This window comes from Lissotriton helveticus, chromosome 9, assembly GCF_964261635.1.
Source record: "Lissotriton helveticus chromosome 9, aLisHel1.1, whole genome shotgun sequence".
Lineage (NCBI taxonomy): Eukaryota > Metazoa > Chordata > Amphibia > Caudata > Salamandridae > Lissotriton > Lissotriton helveticus.
The window spans coordinates 871,179,522-871,200,156 of NC_136070.1; the positions used below are offsets into that span (position 1 = coordinate 871,179,522).

Genomic DNA, 20,635 nt, shown 5'->3' on the forward strand with positions numbered 1-20,635 from the left:
GGTTGTATTTCTATTTTTTGCTCCCCTTGCTGTCTCACCACTTTCCCCTGCTAACGGCCACCCATGTAGGTCTGATTCCCAAAATATTTTGATGTCATATATTATACTTAACGCTGCAAAACTTTGAGTTCAGAATGCAAATTTCTTCGCAATAATAAGATTTCTCTACACTACATCTTACTTACAATCATCACATACCTCTCACATAACAGAATGCTTGTAGCCACAGTCATTCTACAGTCATAATCATAACCAATCAGGACTTAGGCAGGGGTTAAAGGTTGGTATCCCAAGGAAAAGGCCCACTTGGAATGTTTTCGGGAAGGACTAATTTTAAAATTGGATGGTTTTACCAAGTATTTTCGGACTCTTTTATTTCACACAGCGATGCAAGACTTCTCAGAGTGCCCCCCTTGTGATACCATTGATACGTTATATTTACTGTATGACATATCATGTCGTAAGGAATGACAGATACGTCGGTATTACTGGTGCAACTGATGGCGCAAAACAGGTGCATTGCTGGAGTTGTATCGGTAGCGTGACCCCAACTCCAGCAATGTTCCTTACACATGGGGCAAGCCCCATGTCAAAGGGCCTGTGTCACCCTTACGCTACTATAAGGCAGGAGTAACGTTTTGAAGAATTGGCGTTCTAGAAGTGGTGCAGTGAAATATTATAGATTTCACTGCGCCACTCCTATAACCCTTTCTTGCGGGGAAACGCCCACCCTGTATATATTATACCTGAAGAAGGCATAATGTAGCACAGGGGTTTACGAAGTGACGCATCTGCCTAGATGCGTCACTCCATAAATATGGCTCAACATGGCACATTATTTACGCTTCCACAGTGTCACTAAAAGTGACGCAACAGCGGTGCAAACGTGATGCAGGCCTTCATAAATAAGGCCCTTTATTTTTAATTACAAATGACATGAGGGAGTCTAGCGTTCTAGGGAGTGCTTATTGTAGCCATTTCCAAGAAAATAAGTACTACTATTAGGCACAGTGAGATAAAGTGATATGCCATGACTTGGGATGGAAAAGTCCTCCTCATGTTAACGGACATGCAGCCTTTCCCTGAGTGCTCCAACTGTACTGATGTCTGCATCCCTAATGCTGATTTCTGTCATCATAAGCAAATGCAGATCATGAGTTTGCGCCATGACATAGGCCTGTCTCATGGAATGCAGTCTTATTGGACCGAGAGGCACCCCAAAGCGCTATCCTCATAGTGCTGAAAGTCTACTGCTTTTACCAGGATTTAAGCAGCACAAGCACACTGGTAGCAGCATACCGTATAGTGATGAGCAGAAGTGAACAGGTCACTTTTACGTGGTATACGTATGTCACTGGAGGAAGGCGTATAGGCTCACGCATTCAAAGATCTGCTTCTGCATGCTTAACTCACTCTTTGGTCTACATCGGGTTGTTGTGAAGTGCTGCACAGCACCTTAGTGGTGTACATGTGCTGGGTGAATGTGTGCCTAGGAAGGGTGCAATACAATGCAGTGCTGTGCAGTGCAGGCAGGTTAACTGCATGTGCTGGTTGTATGTGTGCCTGTAAATGGTACAGTACATGAACAATGTAGTGCTGTGCAGTGCATGCAGGTTAAATATGTGTGCTGGGTGTGTGTTTGCCTGTAAGTGGTACAGTTCATGAATGATGTAGTGCTGTCCAGTGTGTACATGTTAAATGCATGTGCTGGGTGTATATGTGCCTATGAGTAGTACAGTACATGAAGGATACAGTGCTATGCTGTGATTGTATGTTAAATGATTTTGCTGAATGTACGTGTGCCTCTGAATGGCATAAAACCTGGCAGACTATAGGTTCCATTTTGGGAAAACCAGGGCTGCATGATTTAGAGGTATCCCCAGATAGATGTGTGTATTGCTGCATTCCTGTAAGCTGAAAGCTGGGTAGAACACACTTGAGAAGGCAGAGCCAGGCTTTTCCCATACATTTCAGAGGATGCTCCTTCCTTCAGAGAGAGGTCATAAGGAAGGGGCCTTGGTACATCTCAAAGTCTCAGACCCTAAATCACATTTGGTATATGGAAATTGACTATTACAGGGGTTCCTAACCTTTTGACTGTCCTTGGATCCATATTTAATTATTACTGGAACCTGGGATCCCCAATGAATCATTTTTGGAATCCAAGAACCCCCGCTGAGTCCTTACTGGAAGCCGGAGAACCCTGCCTAGACGTTTTTTCGAATATTCGAACTGTCAAACAATATGCAACAAATACAGAATCTAGCATTTATCAAACAGCTGCTGTGCCGACCGGGTTGTGGCCCATGTGCAGGACAATGTCGACAACCCCAGTATGCCAGGTGAGGGTTGCCGTGAAGTGAGCCATGGATATCGCTCTGCCAATTGGGCTGGATCCCGTGTGCAGTGAGGTGTTCCGTGACCTCATATGCAAGGAAGGGCTGCTGGACGGTGAGCTGTAACCAACGATGTGTCAATTGGGTTGGAGCCCGTGTACAGTGAAAGATTGGGGATGCTATGCACCAGGAGGGGCTGATGCAAACTGATTGCCATGTGGAGTGGGCCATACCCCTTGCAGGGTGAAGAGACTCTGTATGCCAAAAGGGGCTGCCATGCAGGTATCTGCTGTGCCAATCGGGTTGTTGCCCATGTACAGTGGTGATACAGTGATACTGTATGCTAAAGAGGGTCACCAGGACTATCAAGAAGTCTGACTTGACCTGGAACATTGCTGGAGGAGCACATACACCAGGATGAGGTATCTGCATCAGGAACTTTAACACCTTCTTCCCGTGGGACAGATCAAAGACTTACCCTGTAAGGAGGAGCTGTGAGGAACATCCAGCTGCGGCGGATGCACGACTGCATGTGAGGACCTTGGGGATTGTCTAGTGCATCCCTCCTAGGTCATGTGCAATGAACTCACCTGAACCAGCTGCTGCTGCACCAGCACCCACAGATGGCACTTGCTCAGGAACTCCAGACACCCCGATCCTGCAGACTCTGGTAAGACTGAATTTGAGCCAAGCCAGCCTCAGGGGAACTTGCTTGCTAGCACTTTGGAACAGTTTTTACTTTTCAAAAGGGTCACTCAGACTTTTGAGACTCAGACTACTAGTTAGGCTTACCCTGAATGTTGTCTATAGTGAATGGGCAGTGACCACTATCGCTAGCACAAAGAGGGAAAAGGACACAGGAAACTACCTACAAAATACTAGAGACTCACCCTCAGGAGGGGTTTCTAGTTGTTTGTGGATGTGGCATTTTCCTTTGTTCTCATAGCGGTAACAATAAATTGCTTCTCTTGTCATAACAGTAGGAATTTGGCTAAACATTATTTGAGTTGTGAGCCGTGCCCGCCCCCCTGTATCCACCTCTCACCAAGGGAGACTTGGACTGCTCAGACCATGCTACTACTTAGAATCAAGGTCTGAAGGGTACTTGGCACAGATGCTCAGAATCCATAGTAGGTAGGACCCCAGAACATCAGGAATAACCCCCTTGCAATTGGCCCAGTAGCTCCTGTTTGCTGCTTAGCCTTCTGAAAGGGGTTCTGACACCATGTATCTCAAAATGTGTTAAATGGGGAAGGCAGAATAAGGCAGAATAAGTACTCAAGTATATCAGCTTCACAGTCCAACATTTTGCTGCTATACCTCACTCACCTCAATTCCTCACATAGTCTAACATGCTGATCATTTTCCATTTCCCATCCAATTTTCCTCAAATACTGTATATCAAATGTTGTATCACTTATTTATTTTAGCAGTTAGCTGTACTCCTTTCAGTATCAACAAATGAAGGGCAAACAGATTCATGTACTTGTATTTTATCTAGTTCTGGTGGTCACTGTGCATGTTCTTTCTTGGCTCCCTGATCTGTGGCTCTTGTGTGATAAATAGGCTTTAGATGTGCAAAAAGAACAAATGTAGAGGTGTTCAGTCATGTGATGTGATGTGGTGGTGAGGACATGTGGCAGGATTTACATGCAAGGACTCTGGGTCCGGGGCATGGACTGAGGGGATTGATGTATAAAGACCTAAAGATGCAGGTCTAGATGTAAGAAAGGATGAGGGCATAGTACAACAAGGCATAGACTACGGAGCAGTGGTGAGTGTGCCTGGAAGAGGAGAAGGGAATATGAGGACAGGGAGACGTAGGACAGGCAGTTGTGAAGAAGATACAGAACAGTCAGGGCCGGCATTAGAGTTTATGGCGCCCAGTGTGACCATCTTGACCATCTTGGTGGGCGCCCCAACAAACTTTCTTTTTATTTTGAATTTATGCAGGAAAACACTGTTGGTGTAATGCTTATTAGGGGACTCAGTGATACCTGCTCAGAGCACATGAGATGTAAAATGTTGTATTTACTGCATTCCTTAAAACAAGAAAGGTATTTGGACTTGAGGCACACAAAGCAAAGTAATAGAAAGAGGTGCCTTGATTCCAATAGGTGCTCACTGCTGCAAGGCAATGTGCGGCACACACAGTGAGAGGTGCAAGGCTACGTGAAGCACAGGTAGTGCACAGTGCTTAAACCAATGAGACTTCTAGAAAGATACGCCGCTCAGAGCACATGAGATGTAAAATTTTGTATTTACTGCATTCCTTAAAACAAGAAAGGTATATGGACTTGAGGCACACAAAGCAAAGGAATAGAAAGAGGTGCCTTGATTGCAATAGGCGCACCCCGCTGTAAGGCAATGTGCGGCACACACAGTGAGAGGTGCAAGGCTACGTGAAGCACAGCTAGTGCACAGTGCTTAAACCAATGAGACTTCTAGAATGAATTGCAAAAAAATGACATTTGATGCTCTAGAAGGTACGAAGACAAAGTATTAGCAGGTTAGGCCCTTGTGTATCAGACCTTCATGAGGGAAAGGAGCACAGATGCCCAGAGGTGATATGAATGGAGAGTGCCTTCTTGAGTGAGAGGATATGTGGCGTTGCTATGATTACTTAGCAGTAACATTTTGCCTAATAGCCTAACAGTCTGCCTGCTTAGACGACGCTTGGTGGTTGGCCTAGTACTGGGAGCTAGAAAGCCTATATTGTGAAACAGAGGTCCTGGCTTGCGAGGGGAAGTCTGGGCACTCAGGCATGTTCCAGAGTGTCCACCCACCATTTTACCCACTTTTGTGGTTTTCATATTGCGCAAACGTGGCCGAATGGGATCACAGCGCTTCATATGAACACTAGATTATAGTACACAACGTCAGATTCATGTTTTTTCCAGGTATGGGGGAAATGAAGTGCTTTGCCCAGAATCACAGCATAGTGAGCCAACCCCGGGACTTGAACCTGAGTCCTCAGTTGCAAAGTCGGAAGCTCTATGCGCTAGGCCACATTTGGTATCCTGGCTACTTGAATTAATTGGATGGCAGGCTGTACATGCATGGAAAGCGGTGTAAAAAAAGTCCTGAACAGACTGTACACACCAATGCAGAAGCGGAAAACTGGTACGGGGCAGACTTTACCCACCAGAGCAGCTGTCTAAATGAAGACAAGTCACAGCGCGTAAAGAGGGTCAAACAATAGACTGCATATAAGGGCTAGCAGTGTAGACACACAAGTAGGCTGTACACCAGACAAGTACTGTAAAGAGAGATATGGCATACTGTACACTGCAACCAGGGTCCCAAGGCCCACTGGCCTGAGGTGCCCCTTTTCTTTCTTGCATTGGGGCCCATGGCACACTGATAGGCCTCAGGTAGCAGAATAGCAGTGTAAATAGGCACATGCAGACTGTCCACCACTGTAATGTAAGACATTATGGAGTATGACAGCAGTGTAAAGGGGGCAGGCTGTAAAGTGAAAACATAGACGAGCAGACTGTTCACAATAAATTGAAGAGGCACTAAACACTGTTCATGAGCAGAAACTGTTACGATGAGACACGGAAGGCATGTACATACTGAGAGACATGAGCTCTGTTTTCAGACACAGTGCTGTGCCTCAATTTCCTGTGATGTACGCTGGGTGAAGGCCAGTGCTGTTTCTCTCCTGTATCTGAGGGTTGCTCCTGCGAAGGCCCTCAGGATTTTTGTCAGAAGCCCGAGGGTGCACGGCTGCTCAGACTAGCTGTTGTTGCACAGCACAAGCACTGGTATAGCAAAGAAGGCATCCTCAGAGCATCATACTGCTTGTCCGAGTACATCCATCCACAACCACGAAAGCGCATTTTTTCATCTTCTATTTTCACGATGTTGTGGAAATTAATGAGGACAGCAAATGCATTTTGGTCAGAGGCAAATGACACCCCTTGAGCTTGGTGCCCATTGCAGTGCCACCGGTCGCCCCACCCTAAAGCCCTGAGCAGAATGGTGGTTCCCTGTGAATTATATTTACCAGGATGCTGCAAATAAGGGAAATAGCATTCTGCTGGATGGCAACTAACTAGCAGAAATAAGTATACAGTGTTAATTCTGTGCTTTGACATACAGCATTGCTACAAAAATATACCTAATGCACATTTATGTAGGGGCAACATTTTGCATTACATTTTTTTTATTGGCAAGATTAAAAAGAAATACAAAAATGTGAATGTATACAGTTACAATAAACAACAACAAACATTAGCAAAGCTAAAATGTCTCGCCTATGCAAGAGCTATTGGCCAATGTCTTTTAGCCATGTTGTACACCAGTGTGACTGCTGTTCAGCATGGCTAAAAGTTAGTGATGCAGAGGAGAGTGGCATGGCGTGTCATAGAGTTGAATGGCAAAGAGCGGAGTAGATAGTTGTAGAGTGGAGTAGTAGAGAGTGAAGAACCGGTTAAACCCACTTGCTGGGTCTCGGCGGCAGGGGAACCGCCCTAGTCTTCCATACCTTCCATACTTAGTAATAGGAGACACAGGAGCCTTCATCAGCAGGAGGAACCCAGATTTATTTCAATAGCCCGGGCTATGGAACAGAGTCCCAAGCTAGTCAGAGACAAGACAGAGGAGGCTGCTACTTCACTCTGTAGCTTACAAGCCTTTTATACATTTTTCATCCCAGTCTTTTGGTTGTTACTCCATTGTTCAATCAGAGCAGTGTTTGCAGTTGATAACCAGATCCGGACGATGTTTGTAGTTAGTGACCTGGTCAAGGCTTGGTACACAGATCATTGTTCACTCGGCTTTGATCGAGGCTCAGTTTTCAGGTCTTTGTTCAATTGCCTTGATCAAAGCCCGGTCCTTCAAGTCATTGTTTAATCACCCTGATCAGGGCCCAACAGTCAGACCATTGTCTAAACCTGATCACGGTGTCACGGATGTTTACCAGGCTGGGAGCAGGAGATGGAAAACAAGCTTGTTTACACAGGGAGTGGGTGTCTCATGGCTTTCTGTTGAACTGCAAAGAACAGGGGGTTGGGTGTGCGACTGTTCCTGGGCAGAAATGCAGGCTGCAAGATGGTTTTTGTCGTGTCAGTTTAGATTTTCCTCAGGCATCAGCAGAAATGACCAGGTGGGTCGTGTGGAAGTGTTTGACACAGGATGGCAATGAAAAAAAAATGGAGTCCCGGTACAGATGATACTAATCAGAAAAAACACTTTTCCTCAAGAGTGTTGTTTGTGGAATAGGGTGGAGTCGCATAGAGTGACATACACTGAAGTGGCATAGAATAGAGCAGACTGGTGTAGAGTGAATTGGCATAGAGTGCTGCAGAGTATAGTGGTGTAGAGTGCAGTAGCTTTGAGTGCAGTGGCATTGAATTCAGTGGTGTACAGTGCAGTATTGTAGAATGCAATGGCATAGATTAGAGTGGTGCACAGTAGAGTGCAGTGTGCAGCGTGCAGCGTGCAGTGACGCAGAGTGGAGTGGCACAGAGTAGAGTTGCGCAGATTGGAGTGGTGCAGAGTAGAGTGGCTCAGAGTGCAGTGGGGTAGAGTGCAGTGGCATAGGGTGCAGTGGTGTAGATTAGAGTGGCATAGAGTGGTGAAGAGTGGAGTGGCATAGAATTGAGTGATGCAGAGGGCAGTAGCACAGTGTAGAGTGCAGTGGCATGGAGTGCAGTGGCATAGAGTGAAGTAGAGCAGAATAGAGTGGCATAGAGTTCAGTGGCGGAGAGTGCAGTGTGGCAGAGTAGAGTGCAGTTGTGTACAGTGGAGTAGAGTGGTGAACAGAGCAGTGGCGCAGAGTACAGTGACAGGGTGCAGTTGTGTAGAGTGCATTGACATAGAGTTCAGTGGTTAAGAGTAGAGTGGCATAGAGTGCAGTGACATAGAAGAGATTGTTTTAGAGTAGAGTAATGTGGCATAGAGTGGAGATGTGCAGAGTTGAGTTCAGTTGCATAAAGTGACATTGTGTGTAGTGGCGTAGAGTAAAGTGGTGTAGAGTACAGTGATACAGAGTAGATTAGAGTAGCATACAGTATATTGGAGTGGAGTGCAGGGGTGCAGATTTGAGCACTACAGGGTAAAGGGCAATGGCTTAGAGTGTATTGGCAAAGAGTGCAGTGGTGTAGAGTGCAGTATTGCAGAGTGGCGTAGAGTACAGAGGCGTAGAGTGGAGATGTGCAGAGTAGATTTGTGTGGCCTAGACTAGAGTGGTGTAGAGTGAAGTGGCAAAGAGTGCAATTGTGTAGAGTAGAGTTGGGAAGAATGCATTTGCATAGAGGCGAGTGGTAGAGGGAAGAGTAGAGTGGCGTAGAGTGCAGGGGCATAGAGTGCCGTGGCGTAGAGGAGATAGGTGTAGGGTGCAATGGTGTGGAGTGGTGCCGAGTAGAGTGGAGCAGCCTAGAGTGAAATAGTCATGATGTGGTAGCACACTGACTTTACACGCAATGCATTTTCAATTGAAATGAACATTACATTTGCACAGATATACAGTCTTACTAATACAACTATACAAAGCAGAGATGAAAACCTGTGGAAATTGCTTCACCTAGTGTAATGATTTGTTTTGATCATATTAAAGTATTTGCTTCCAACACACTTCAGAAATAACAAAAAATGTGCTTCATTTGAGTTCATAATTCTGTCATATTCTGAAATACTTACACAGTACATTTAAATGATGTGTGCTAGAAAACAAAACCTTTCCTACTGACAGCATCCAGTAAGATTGGCACACAAATCCTCTCACGTTGAAGTCAGAGAAAAAAGTAAACTAGCGCCCTTGGAAGACAGCGCCTGACATTTGACCTCGGACTTTGAATGCACAGCAAATGTGACAAGATAAGAACAAGATTTACAGGCCTGTTTACAGAAAGGGAGCACTCGGAAGGATGCTGTAAATAAGGTTTGAGCAAGAGAAGGTATGAACTGAAGCTGACCACCCTAAAACAAATGAAGCCAGCAAATGGAAAGAATTACAAACCACATAGCTAATAGCAAGTAAGAGGAAATGAAATGAAATGAAAAATTGCATTTGTATCGCGCATAACTGCCCTGAGGCCTCGCAGCGCAGAATGTATTTCTATTTAAACTTTCTGAATGTTCACAATATGTCTTTAGAAAACCAGACAACTGTGCTTTCCAGTAGACTCTGACCTAAAAATGGCTATCATACCAATGTCTCAGACATAGGACTATGGAACTGTAAATTAAAATTGATTCCCTCTAAAAACAAAAATGACCTGTTGATCACGTTGAATACCTTATTGGCATCAAAAGCAATAAAGTAGCTAGAATCTTCTTGGGTTGAAAAATGATTTATGATTGCTATAAAGAATGGGTAATATCACCAATGTATCTTATGGTCAATAATCCATTTCCTCAGGATGACTGCACACTGTGTTATTCGTTTTCCAGGTATTTCACCAGCATTTTATAGTATGACATTAGCAATATTATCAGATATTGTGAACTACATTCACTTTCTGATTAACCTGACTTTAAGAAACTAACAGTTTCCTCTCGAGAAATGGACCATGGGCCCAATGGCAAACACAGATGAAGTAAATATGTAAGTGAAGATGGTAATGACAGTAAACAACCTTTACCACGAAGTTTTTACCACGCGGTACCTTTACCACACGGCCGTTACAACGCAAGTCGTTACCACGACTTGCGCTGGAGGGCGCTGTGGGATAAGGAATTTTATAAATTTATATTCCAACACCTTCCCTACTGTTACGGGGACTGGTGTTGGAATATAAAATTATAAAAATCCTAAATCCGCGCCCCCCAACGCAAGTCGTAGTAACGACTTGCGTTGTAGCGGCCGCGTGGTAAAGGTATGCGTTGTTACAACCTGCGTTGTAACAACGTACATTCGGTAATGACCATCCTCATCAGGACTTTTATTACTGAGCGGTTAGGTTGGGATATGTTCTTTTGAACTTCCACATCTGAAAATGTAGCTTTCATGGTGCATAGAGCAGTCTCATCTAACCTTGACATGTCAAATACTTGGGGATGCTTTTGATCACGAGGGGAAGGCTTTATGCTCTACTTTTTAGATTTTTAAATGTTGCGTAAGTGATACATCCCACATTTCCATGGTATTATGCACCCTCTTTCCACGGTTACAATACTCCTAAGAGTACTGATCCCACTTTTATCTTTATTTGATCATGCTAAAATATTCCTTGTCTTGGCACCCCACTCATACACCTTCGGGCAATCAATGTATTTTTTAAAGCTTTCTTTCTACAAGTGCCACTACCTCAGATGGTCACAAGCAAGTTCCTGCTTAGCTCAATCTTCCTGGCATCTGCTCTGGAGAGTGTCCAATTTACACCCTCCCACCAAAGTAGAATATGATGCATGTCCTCCAAATTAATAATTGCCTTTAGTTCACTGCACCTTCTTGATGTATAGCATAGATGCATAAACAATAATTTCTCCTTATAGTATAACCATAAAAAGTGTCCAGCAAATAAAAAAATATAAACAGCACCTTTTTTCTTTTCAAAGTAACACACTATAACTGAGCTGACCTCCAATTCAACTCTTCAAACTGCCACATACATTTACATCTTTCTAATCGCAGTTCTGGATGTGACATGTTTTCACAGCTTTTTTACAGTAAACAGCTTGTCAAATATAATTTATGAGTTGCTAACCGTCAACAGAACACAATTATTAATCAGTGCATTTGCTTGTTATTTCAGGACTCAAATGTTTTTATGATGCTGCATACTGTGCTTCGAGATCCTCAGAAGTTCAGTGATCCAGACAGCTTCAACCCTGAGAACTTTCTGGATGAAAATGGTGGCTTCAAGAGCAATGATGCCTTCATACCCCTTTCCGCAGGTAGCAGTCCTAGCTCTAAAAGCCCTGAATGACCTCATGTTGCTCACCTACTAGGGGAATACTGCATTAGAAGGAAAAGGCAAATAGTGAAGCCAACTTTATTACATTTTAACTATTTCTCCAATTATTCTTTGTACCATAATATATTGAACCAAAACTGAGACCCAAGACAAAGCCCTAATAGTAATACAATTCTCTGACTACCCTTACTTCCCAAAAGTACCCCATAGAAGAAGATCTCCATGGGACTCAGACAATGGTATAATTAGGCCATTCATTAGCAATCATTACTGCCTCATTGTCGCGATGCTTCAATACCAATTTCCCATCATGTCACAACACTTCATTGATTTTTTGGAGGCTGCCAAAGCTATTCTACAGTTCCATCATTTCCACTAAATGCTAGAATTAAATTCTGATGCCATTTAAATATAGTTGCAATTTATTGTCTCCAGCCTTTAGAAATGGGGCTTCTGAGGTTTTATATAGATGGGTTAGGCACTACCCAAGTATATTACAAATGATTGTCAGAACTGAATGGGGACTGGACTGCAGGTTCTCATGGTGTGCCCTTAAACCAGATACAGAATTTGTAGTGGTTGAATCCACATTTCAACTTGTAAACACTCCATCCAGCCTTCTTTAGGCAGACTTAAGTATTGACAAGATGACTAAAGAAATAAGAAAATCCAATAATTAGAAGAGTTAATAACAATTCAACGTAGATTGATCTCATACTTACAGAAAAATATGCAGGAGAGCAGAACTTCGTGGCTTTTAACTAAATCTTAGTGAGTATCCAGTTGCTGTGATTTGTGGCAATATGAGCTGTGGAAGCCAAGTGATTAAAATGTGTGCTTCTTGTGGAGGCCCGCAGTACTTCTCTTGTGGAGCCTAGCAAGTGCTGGATGAGTTGATAAAAGTGAAAGTAATTTCAACATAAACAGAGTTTATAAGTGACCTGCTTATGGTCATCTTCTGAAGGTGATATGATGGATCCCGGTATACATTTACCCCAAATGCCTTTTCGAACACAGTCACTACCTTGACAACGACGTTATCATGCGTTAATCAGCGCTGCGGGTCCACTAGTAGCATTTAAATTACAGGCATTTGTCACATGTAGTTCACGTTATTAGGTACTTATATAAGTAAATTAAATGTGCCAGTTGTTGATAATCCAATGTCACACTGTCTTAGGGAGAGAGCACCTCACTTTAGCACTGGTCCGCAATGGAAAAGTGCCCAGAATCCTAAGACCGTCAAAAATGAGTTCAGGAACGCATGAGGTCAGGATGCAAAAAAAGTCAGGGGAAATGCGCCAAAGATACCAGGTCTTATACTCGTATACGAGTTGTTCCATGTCTTTGAAGTAGTCTTTTGAGGGCGCTAAGCCCCAGTCCATTATAGTGGACAGAATCCTAAGACCGTCACAAAGGAGTTCAGCAAAACATGAGGTCAGAAAGCGAAAAAAGTCAGGGGAAATCCCGCCAAGGATGCCAGGTCTAATACTCATTTACGAGTTGTTCCATGTCTTTGAAGTGGCTTTTGAGGGTGCTAAGCCCCAGTCCATTATAGTGGGCAGCTCAGCGTCAAACTTTCAATGTTTCTCTGAGGCAACAGATGGCAGCTGGTGTCAGATTTATTCACTGTAATATGAGATGTAGAAGGTCTCTAACTGCTCCGTGTGATAACATAGCTGAAACAGAAAATTGATGTCTAATGCCACAGCATAGAAGTTAATCAATTTATTAAACCAAAAGACGATATGAGTCACTTGGGAAACAGGCAAGATGGTAAATGATTGCACAGTTAAGAGTAAAACGATATCCTTAGAATAAAAAGTGACATCGTTATTAATTGCCCAAAAAAAACCTAATCAGAAGTTAAGTCCAAAAAGTCAGATAAAATCGTAAAAAACTCTACATCCTATGGTTTTTCACTGTACTGCCACCCACTAATCCCAGTGTGGGGCACTGCACAACCCTGAGCTGGCTATTTGCGCAGATAAGGAGGCACTGCCTTGGCACTCATAAAACTGCAGTAAAGCTGAAATCAGATTGTACACATCTGCTAAGAAAATGAAATAATATTGACAAATTAATAAAGTCTATATAAATAAAGAAGCAACATTTAAAAGTTGAAAATTTTAAACGTCCCATAACTGTGGCAGAGTTTGAATTCGAAGGCTAAAAATTAAGTTGGTGTCTTCAGATTACTGTGTGGCAGCAGTGCAAATGCCTCAAACAGAATATAGTATGGATGATGGGTGGCCTAAATTGATTTGACAAAAAACCCCAACATTCCCATTAAAGTGGGACTTTTGATTTTCTTTTATACTTGCTTTTGAATTAAATTAAATGTTTCATCACTTGTGTCTTTTTTAGTTGAATGCTTGCTTCTGCATTTATGTTTATTGTTTTTAGGTTCAAATCATAGAAATTGCTTAAGTCAGGGTCCTCAGCTTCCAGCAATGACTATTTGGAAGGGTCGTTGGATTCCAATAATGATTCAGTAGAGGTTCCCGGATTTCAATAAATAAGTAGGGGTCCAGAGGAGTCAAGGGCTTCAAGGGCTTAAGTATCACCGCTATAGCCCAAAAAATAGTATGACATGGGTAGATGCAGAGGAACATTGAATAACACAATGGGCCAATCAAGATGGTGATGCCTTGATATGTAGGAATTGGTGAAATAATGGCCACAGAGAAGAGGCTCACCATGGGGCAGATCAGTAGGTAGTATCATAGGCTTAAAGAAGAGAATGATCCTTAGAAAAAAGAGGCCATGATTATAAAAAGTGGCAGAAGAGAGGGTATTTGCAATGGCACAGAGAAGAGGCTAGAGGGCAGGATGAAACAGTGAAGACGTGTGCTAGGATAGGTTTGTGCTGCCATAAGCGTACAAGGGAAAGATGTGAGAGTAATACACCCTAGGGACAGCAAAAAGTGTACTGTTCCAGAAATAAGTGGATGGCCCAAAGAGAAAGCAATATCGATGGAAGGATATTTGGGGTCTACGCATGCCTCATAGGGATGCTTTGTGCTGTCAGATTACTGAAAAGAGCTCCGGTCCTTCAGAGTAATGGCTGTTGGGGTCCAACGGCAGACACCAGCATAGATTTACCACTGTCTGTTAGACACTAAGGGCCAGATGTAGGTAGCCAAATACCGGTCGGTAACGGCCGAATTTACCGAATTTCAGCCCTTACCGACCGGTATTTGGACATTGAGATGTAGGGCTCCCAAAAACTACCGAATCGGTAAAAATTCCGAATCAGTAGATTTACCGATTCGGTAAATACCGACTCGGGGATTCCGAATTTTACCCAATCGGTAATTTTTTACCGATATTTTTCCTACATCTCATTTCCCTTTTCTAAAATACCGATTCGGTAAAATTCGGTATTTTAGAATCGGTAAAAATGAGTTACCTACATCTGGCCCCAACTCTATTTTTTCTCCATACAATTTGAAACACACACAGACACACCCACACATACACACACACACTCACTCACAAATACTATCTTTCCAATGTCTTGCTGTGCCACTGTCAATGTTTTACTAGCTGTATGTGCCTACTGTAGACTTTTGCCGAGATCTAGGATTGGATGAGCATAGAGTCTGAGTATCTTACAGCTGCTGTTTGTGCATGTAACGCTACAGGACATAAATGGATCCTGCTATAGGGACCAATTTCTATATTGTCATTTCATTATTTATCTTATTAGCTTTACTTACTGGGCTGTGGGAATGGTGTGCACTGTAGTGAGTGCACGCGGTCGCTCCCCCACGCTGCTCCCTGACCTGCCTCGCCTCACAGCTTGGTATCATTGCGCATCTCCGCTGCTGTGACTGACATTGCCGATTTGTATTGCTGCTTTGCATTATTATTGCCGTATTGCACTGTGTCATACTGCTTAACCATTTCTGCTGATTCAAGTGTATTTGCTTGCTCCGTGTAAGGCCGCCGGCCATTTTGCTGTTGTTGTTGTTTTCCCTCCCTGCCCGGACCTCCACCCCGCTCCCGCCTTCCCAGCTGACCCTATCTCCCACTGATACTACCTGAAGCTCTCTGACTAGATCGCGCTGTGACCGTCCTGCTCTCTGCAGACGCGGTCGCTCCCCCACGCTGCTCCCTGACCTGCCTCGCCTCACAGCTTGGTATCGTTGCGCATCTCCGCTGCTGTGACTGAAATTGCCGATTTGTATTGCTGCTTTGCATTATTATTGCCGTATTGCACTGTGTCATACTGCCTAACCATTTCTGCTGATTCAAGTGTATTTGCTTGCTCCGTGTAAGGCCGCCGGCCATTTTGCTGTTGTTGTTGTTTTCCCTCCCTGCCCGGACCTCCACCCCGCTCCCGCCTTCCCAGCTGACCCTCCCTCGCCCCTCCCCCTCCACTATCCACTTATGACAGAAGCTTTTTCGCGCAGCGTTTACGCGCAGCGGTCGCGCCCCATTCGCGCCGAAGGTGCGCCAAAGGTAAGCCCGTCTACGCCCGTCCGCGCCTGGACTGCGCCCAGCGCCTGTCCCCCTGGTCCCCGCCGTACCCAGCCCACTAGAGTCACATATGATGCCACAACTCTCCTCGCCCTCAACCCCGGACGCGCACCACAATGCTGCGATGCCACCCCAGGATGTACCTACGGCCCATTCGCCTGCCTTCCCTGCAAGTTCAACTGCTTCAGGACCCTCACCAAATCCACTTCCTCCATACACAGCTCCGACTCTAACCGCCTGAGGTGCATCCTGCTCAACACCCGCTCAGTCCACAGACACGCAACGGAACTCTGGGACCTACTCGACACTGCGTCACCGGACATCGCCTTCCTTACAGAAACATGGATGAACACATCATCAGCACCCGACATCGCCATAGCCATACCGGACGCTTACAAGATTACCCGTAAAGACCGCACTAATCAAACAGGAGGAGGCATCGCCATCATCCATAAGAACACCAGCAAAATCACGACCAGCTCCGACGATAATCTTGCAACCGCCGAACATCTCCACTTCCAGATCCACACCGACCCTAGGACCACACTCAGAGGCACCCTCATTTACAGACCTCCAGGTACCCGCACTCAATTCAGCGATGTCATCACAGACTTCGTCAGCCCACATGCCCTCGCCTCCGTGAACTACATTCTCTTAGGAGACTTCAACTACCACCTTGTAAACAAACACGACAACAACACCACCACCCTTCTGGACAACCTGGCCAATCTCGGACTCAAACAACTTGTGGACACCCCCACCCACGTAGCCGGACACACGCTCGACCCCATCTTCACCTCCAGCAAGCACATCTCCTTCGATCGCACCACAGCTCTCCACTGGACGGACCACAGCTGTGTTCACTTCAGCTACAAAACCACCCTGACCCACAACCACCCACAACCTATTCCTCGGAGAAACTGGAACAAAACCACCTCCGACCAACTCCTCACATCCCTCAACCAAAACCCTCCCACCCTCTCATTGGACCCAAACCAAGCGGCCACCAATCTCAAGCAATGGATCACCCACAGTGCCGACAAATTAGCACCCCTGAAAAAGCACCAGGTCAAGTCAACCAGCAAAAAGGCTCCCTGGTTCAATGATGACCTTAAAAAATCCAAGAAGCTATGCCGCACCCTGGAGAAAACATGGAGAAAAAACCCAACCACCGACAACATGTCCACCCTCAAGGCAGCCACCCGCAAACACCACCAACTGATTCGATCCGCCAAGAAATCAGCACTCAAGGATCGTCTCGACAACAACACCCACAACAGCAAGGAACTTTTCAACATCGTCAAAGAATTCACCAACCCCACCGCAGCATCTAACGACATCACTCCCTCCCAAGACCTCTGCGATGCGTTATCCTCCTTCTTCTACAACAAAATCACCGACATCCACAACAGCTTCGAGAATACTCCCAGCGTTCAACCCTCCCCACCCCCCTCAGATTTTACTCTGCCAACTAACAACCTTGGCGCCTGGAACTCAATCACCACTGAAGACACCATCCGCATAATGAACTCAATCCACTCTGGCTCACCAACCGACCCCTGCCCCCACCACATCTTCAACAAAGCGGACTCCATCATCGCACCCCATCTCCGTGATGTCATCAACTGCTCGTTCAACTCTGCCACCCTTGAGAAAGCTGGAAACACGCCGAACTCAGCGCCCTTCTGAAGAAACCCACAGCAGACCCCTCTGAACTTAAAAACTACCGACCCATATCCCTCCTCCCATTCCCGGCCAAAGTCATCGAGAAAGCCGTCAACAGCCAGCTCGCCGCCTTCCTTGAATCCCACAACTCCCTCGATCCATCTCAATCCGGGTTTCGAGCCAAACACAGCACCGAAACCGCCCTCATTGCAGCGACTGACGACATCCGAACACTACTGGACAACGGTGAAACAGTGGCCCTCATTCTACTCGACCTCTCCGCCGCTTTCGACACAGTCTGCCACAGCACCCTCATACAACGCCTCAGCAACATCGGCATACAAGGAAAAGCCTTGGACTGGATCACCTCATTCCTCGCTGGGAGAACTCAAAGAGTCCGACTTCCCCCATTCAACTCTGAGGCCACTGAAGTCATCTGTGGCGTACCACAAGGATCTTCACTCAGTCCCACCCTCTTCAACGTCTACATGAGTCCACTCGCCTCCATCGCACGTCAATACAACCTTAACATCATCTCTTACGCCGACGACACCCAGCTAATCCTTTCCCTCACCAAAGACCCTAACACCGCCAAAACCAATCTTCACGAAGGCATGAAAGAAGTAGCCGAATGGATGAAACATAGCCGCCTAAAACTCAACTCAGACAAAACGGAGGTGCTCATCCTAGGATCTTCCCCCTCTGCCTGGGACGACTCTTGGTGGCCTTCTGCCCTGGGCACAGCACCCACACCCACAGACCATGCACGTAACCTTGGCTTCATCCTAGACTCCTCTCTCTCGATGTCCAGACAAGTCAACGCAGTCTCATCCTCCTGCTTCAACGTACTTCGCATTCTCAAAAAGATCTTCCGTTGGATCCCCCTCGATACAAGAAAGACTGTCACCCACGCACTGGTCACGAGTCGACTGGATTATGGCAACACACTATACGCCGGAATCACAGCAAAATTACAGAAAAAACTCCAACGCATCCAAAACGCATCAGCGCGACTCATATTAGACATCCCTCGCCAAGATCACATCACCGGACACCTAAAAGACCTCCACTGGCTTCCCGTCAACAAAAGAATTACATTCCACCTTCTCACCCACGCACACAAGGCCCTCTACAATCTAGGACCCGAATGCCTCAACACTTGACTGTCCTTCTACAAACCCACCCGCCAACTAAGATCGTCCAATCAAGCCCTCGCCGCTGTCCCGCGCATCCGAAAATCCACCATGGGTGGCAGATCCTTCTCCTTCCTTGCTGCCAAGACCTGGAACTCACTCCCCACTCACCTCCGCCTTACTCAAAACCACATCTCCTTCAGAAAAGAACTTAAAACCTGGCTATTCGACAAATATTGAACCCTTCCCCAAGCGCCTTGAGACCCTCTGGGTGAGTAGTACGCTATACAAATGCCCGAACTTGAACTTGAACTAGAATCACCTTGGTCAGGGCAGCTTCTATTAAGGTCCAGGTAGTCTTCGGCTCTATGCTCTAGTCTGCTGAAGTGTTGCCATGTGTGCCCAGGCCTTGTAATGCAGCCTGTCCTGTTTTAAGTTGATGTGCCCTTTTTAGATAAGTTGAAGAGAATTGATTGATTGGTTGATTGATTGATTGATTGATTGATTGACTGCAGAAAATGATTGGTAACTGCATTATTAGAATGTGATGTTCAAGTGCAAAGCAGTAGGAGCATGAAGTGATGGTGCTGTTACCACTGTCAACCGTGCAGCACATAAGCTTGGGAAGGAGCCTGGGGGTGCACAGTATCGGAGGCAGGCTGCCTCGCACAGGTCAGTGTCAGCACCAGGTTCAGAGAATTGTTTAATATGAAGCGTGCAGTTTTTTTGTGCCCCTAGGATTGTACACCAATGGAACTAGTGCTCACTGGAGGTGGCAGAATGTGTCCCGGTCCTCAAGCAGGAGTTCCGGTGGGGCCTACCGGCACCCACCACCGACCTAATTTAACCACTGTTGTAAACACTCTCTGCCTGCTATGGAAATAAACTCTCCACCTGTTCCTATTTGACAGTAGCATTATGGACCATGTAGGTAGACCTATATTCCATAAAATGTGGATATGCACAAATAATTTGCTTTAGGAACCTATTTCACGGCTACTTGCATTCAATAGAAGAAAGTTGTTAGAGTTCAAAGACATGACTAGCCTTTAGTGTGGCTACACAAATATGCATACATGGTATTTTGGTTCTGCTAGTGAAATGCTTTGCTTGCTATTCAACTTCTCTGGTCATTCCATAAGGATTTCTTTTTAATGAAAATGTGCCGAGAATCTAGCAAAAAACTTTCACTCATTGTGAAGTTTCTGATTGCAATTTATGTTTGGAGTTTCCTACCCTTAGAGTGCTCTTTAGCATCCAAATAACTAGGCAAAAGTCAATTACATGCCCCCCAAGAGGCTAACAAATAGGAAGTGATTTAATGTGTAATGTTGTTCCAGTCTTATGATGTTCATTATTCTCTCTCTCTCTCTCCCTCTCTCTCTCTCTCTCTCTTTTTAGGAAAACGTATGTGTCCTGCTGAGGGCTTGACACGCATGGAGATATTTCTTATTATTGCAGCCACTCTGCAGAACTTCAACATAAAATCACTTGTTGAACCAGAGAAAATTGATCTACTTCCAGTCGTCAGCGGTTTGGGGAATATACCAAAGCCTTACCAGCTCGGTGTTGTTTCTCGTGGCTAATTCCTATTCAATTATGAACTTCATTGCTCCTCTGGTATATTAGTGTGTTTGCCCTGGTATATTAGTGTGTTAAACAAATAAGACTCAAGGACCTTCACAATTAGCTGAAACGAAATAGAAATAAAAAAAATTTACATTTTAAATGTTTTCTTTATTAAGTTGAATTAGAAATAGTTGGTACAAAACATTCTTTAGATTGTAACATGAACAGTACAGTACAAAACCTTAAGGGGGTAATTTAGGGGCATTCCTTAAATGCAATCACAAAACAAGGAATCGCAAAATGTTTGATTTCTTATTTTGAGAGGGGGTTTTTGTGTGCTACATTGCACACAGCTAATTTGCGATCGCAAACGTTGAAATTCTACGAATTTCAGCATTTGCGATCGCATATTGGCTACATACATATGGCCCATGGTTCTCTGATGATTATAGATTTTAAATTGAAGGACTAAAATAAGCCATTGATGAACTTTCAAATATCATTGAAGATAGTGGATTTTGTAGGTTTGGCTTCTATTTTGCTAGTACCTATTGTGTGCAGTTGTTGATAAATTGTAAAC

At 44.9% G+C, this 20,635-nt stretch overlaps 1 protein-coding gene across 1 annotated transcript in view; it reads left to right on the top strand.

Annotated features, from left to right (window-relative positions):
* Positions 1–20,121, top strand: part of LOC144781936 (cytochrome P450 2G1-like) — a 280,365-nt gene extending 260,244 nt beyond the window's left edge. Inside the window, exons 8-9 of the mRNA XM_078661022.1 lie at positions 11,042–11,183; positions 19,888–20,121. Coding sequence (XP_078517148.1) covers positions 11,042–11,183; positions 19,888–20,072 — 327 coding nt within the window. The 3' untranslated portion in view covers positions 20,073–20,121. The remainder of the gene's footprint in view (positions 1–11,041; positions 11,184–19,887) is intronic.
* Positions 20,122–20,635: the final 514 nt, after the last annotated feature.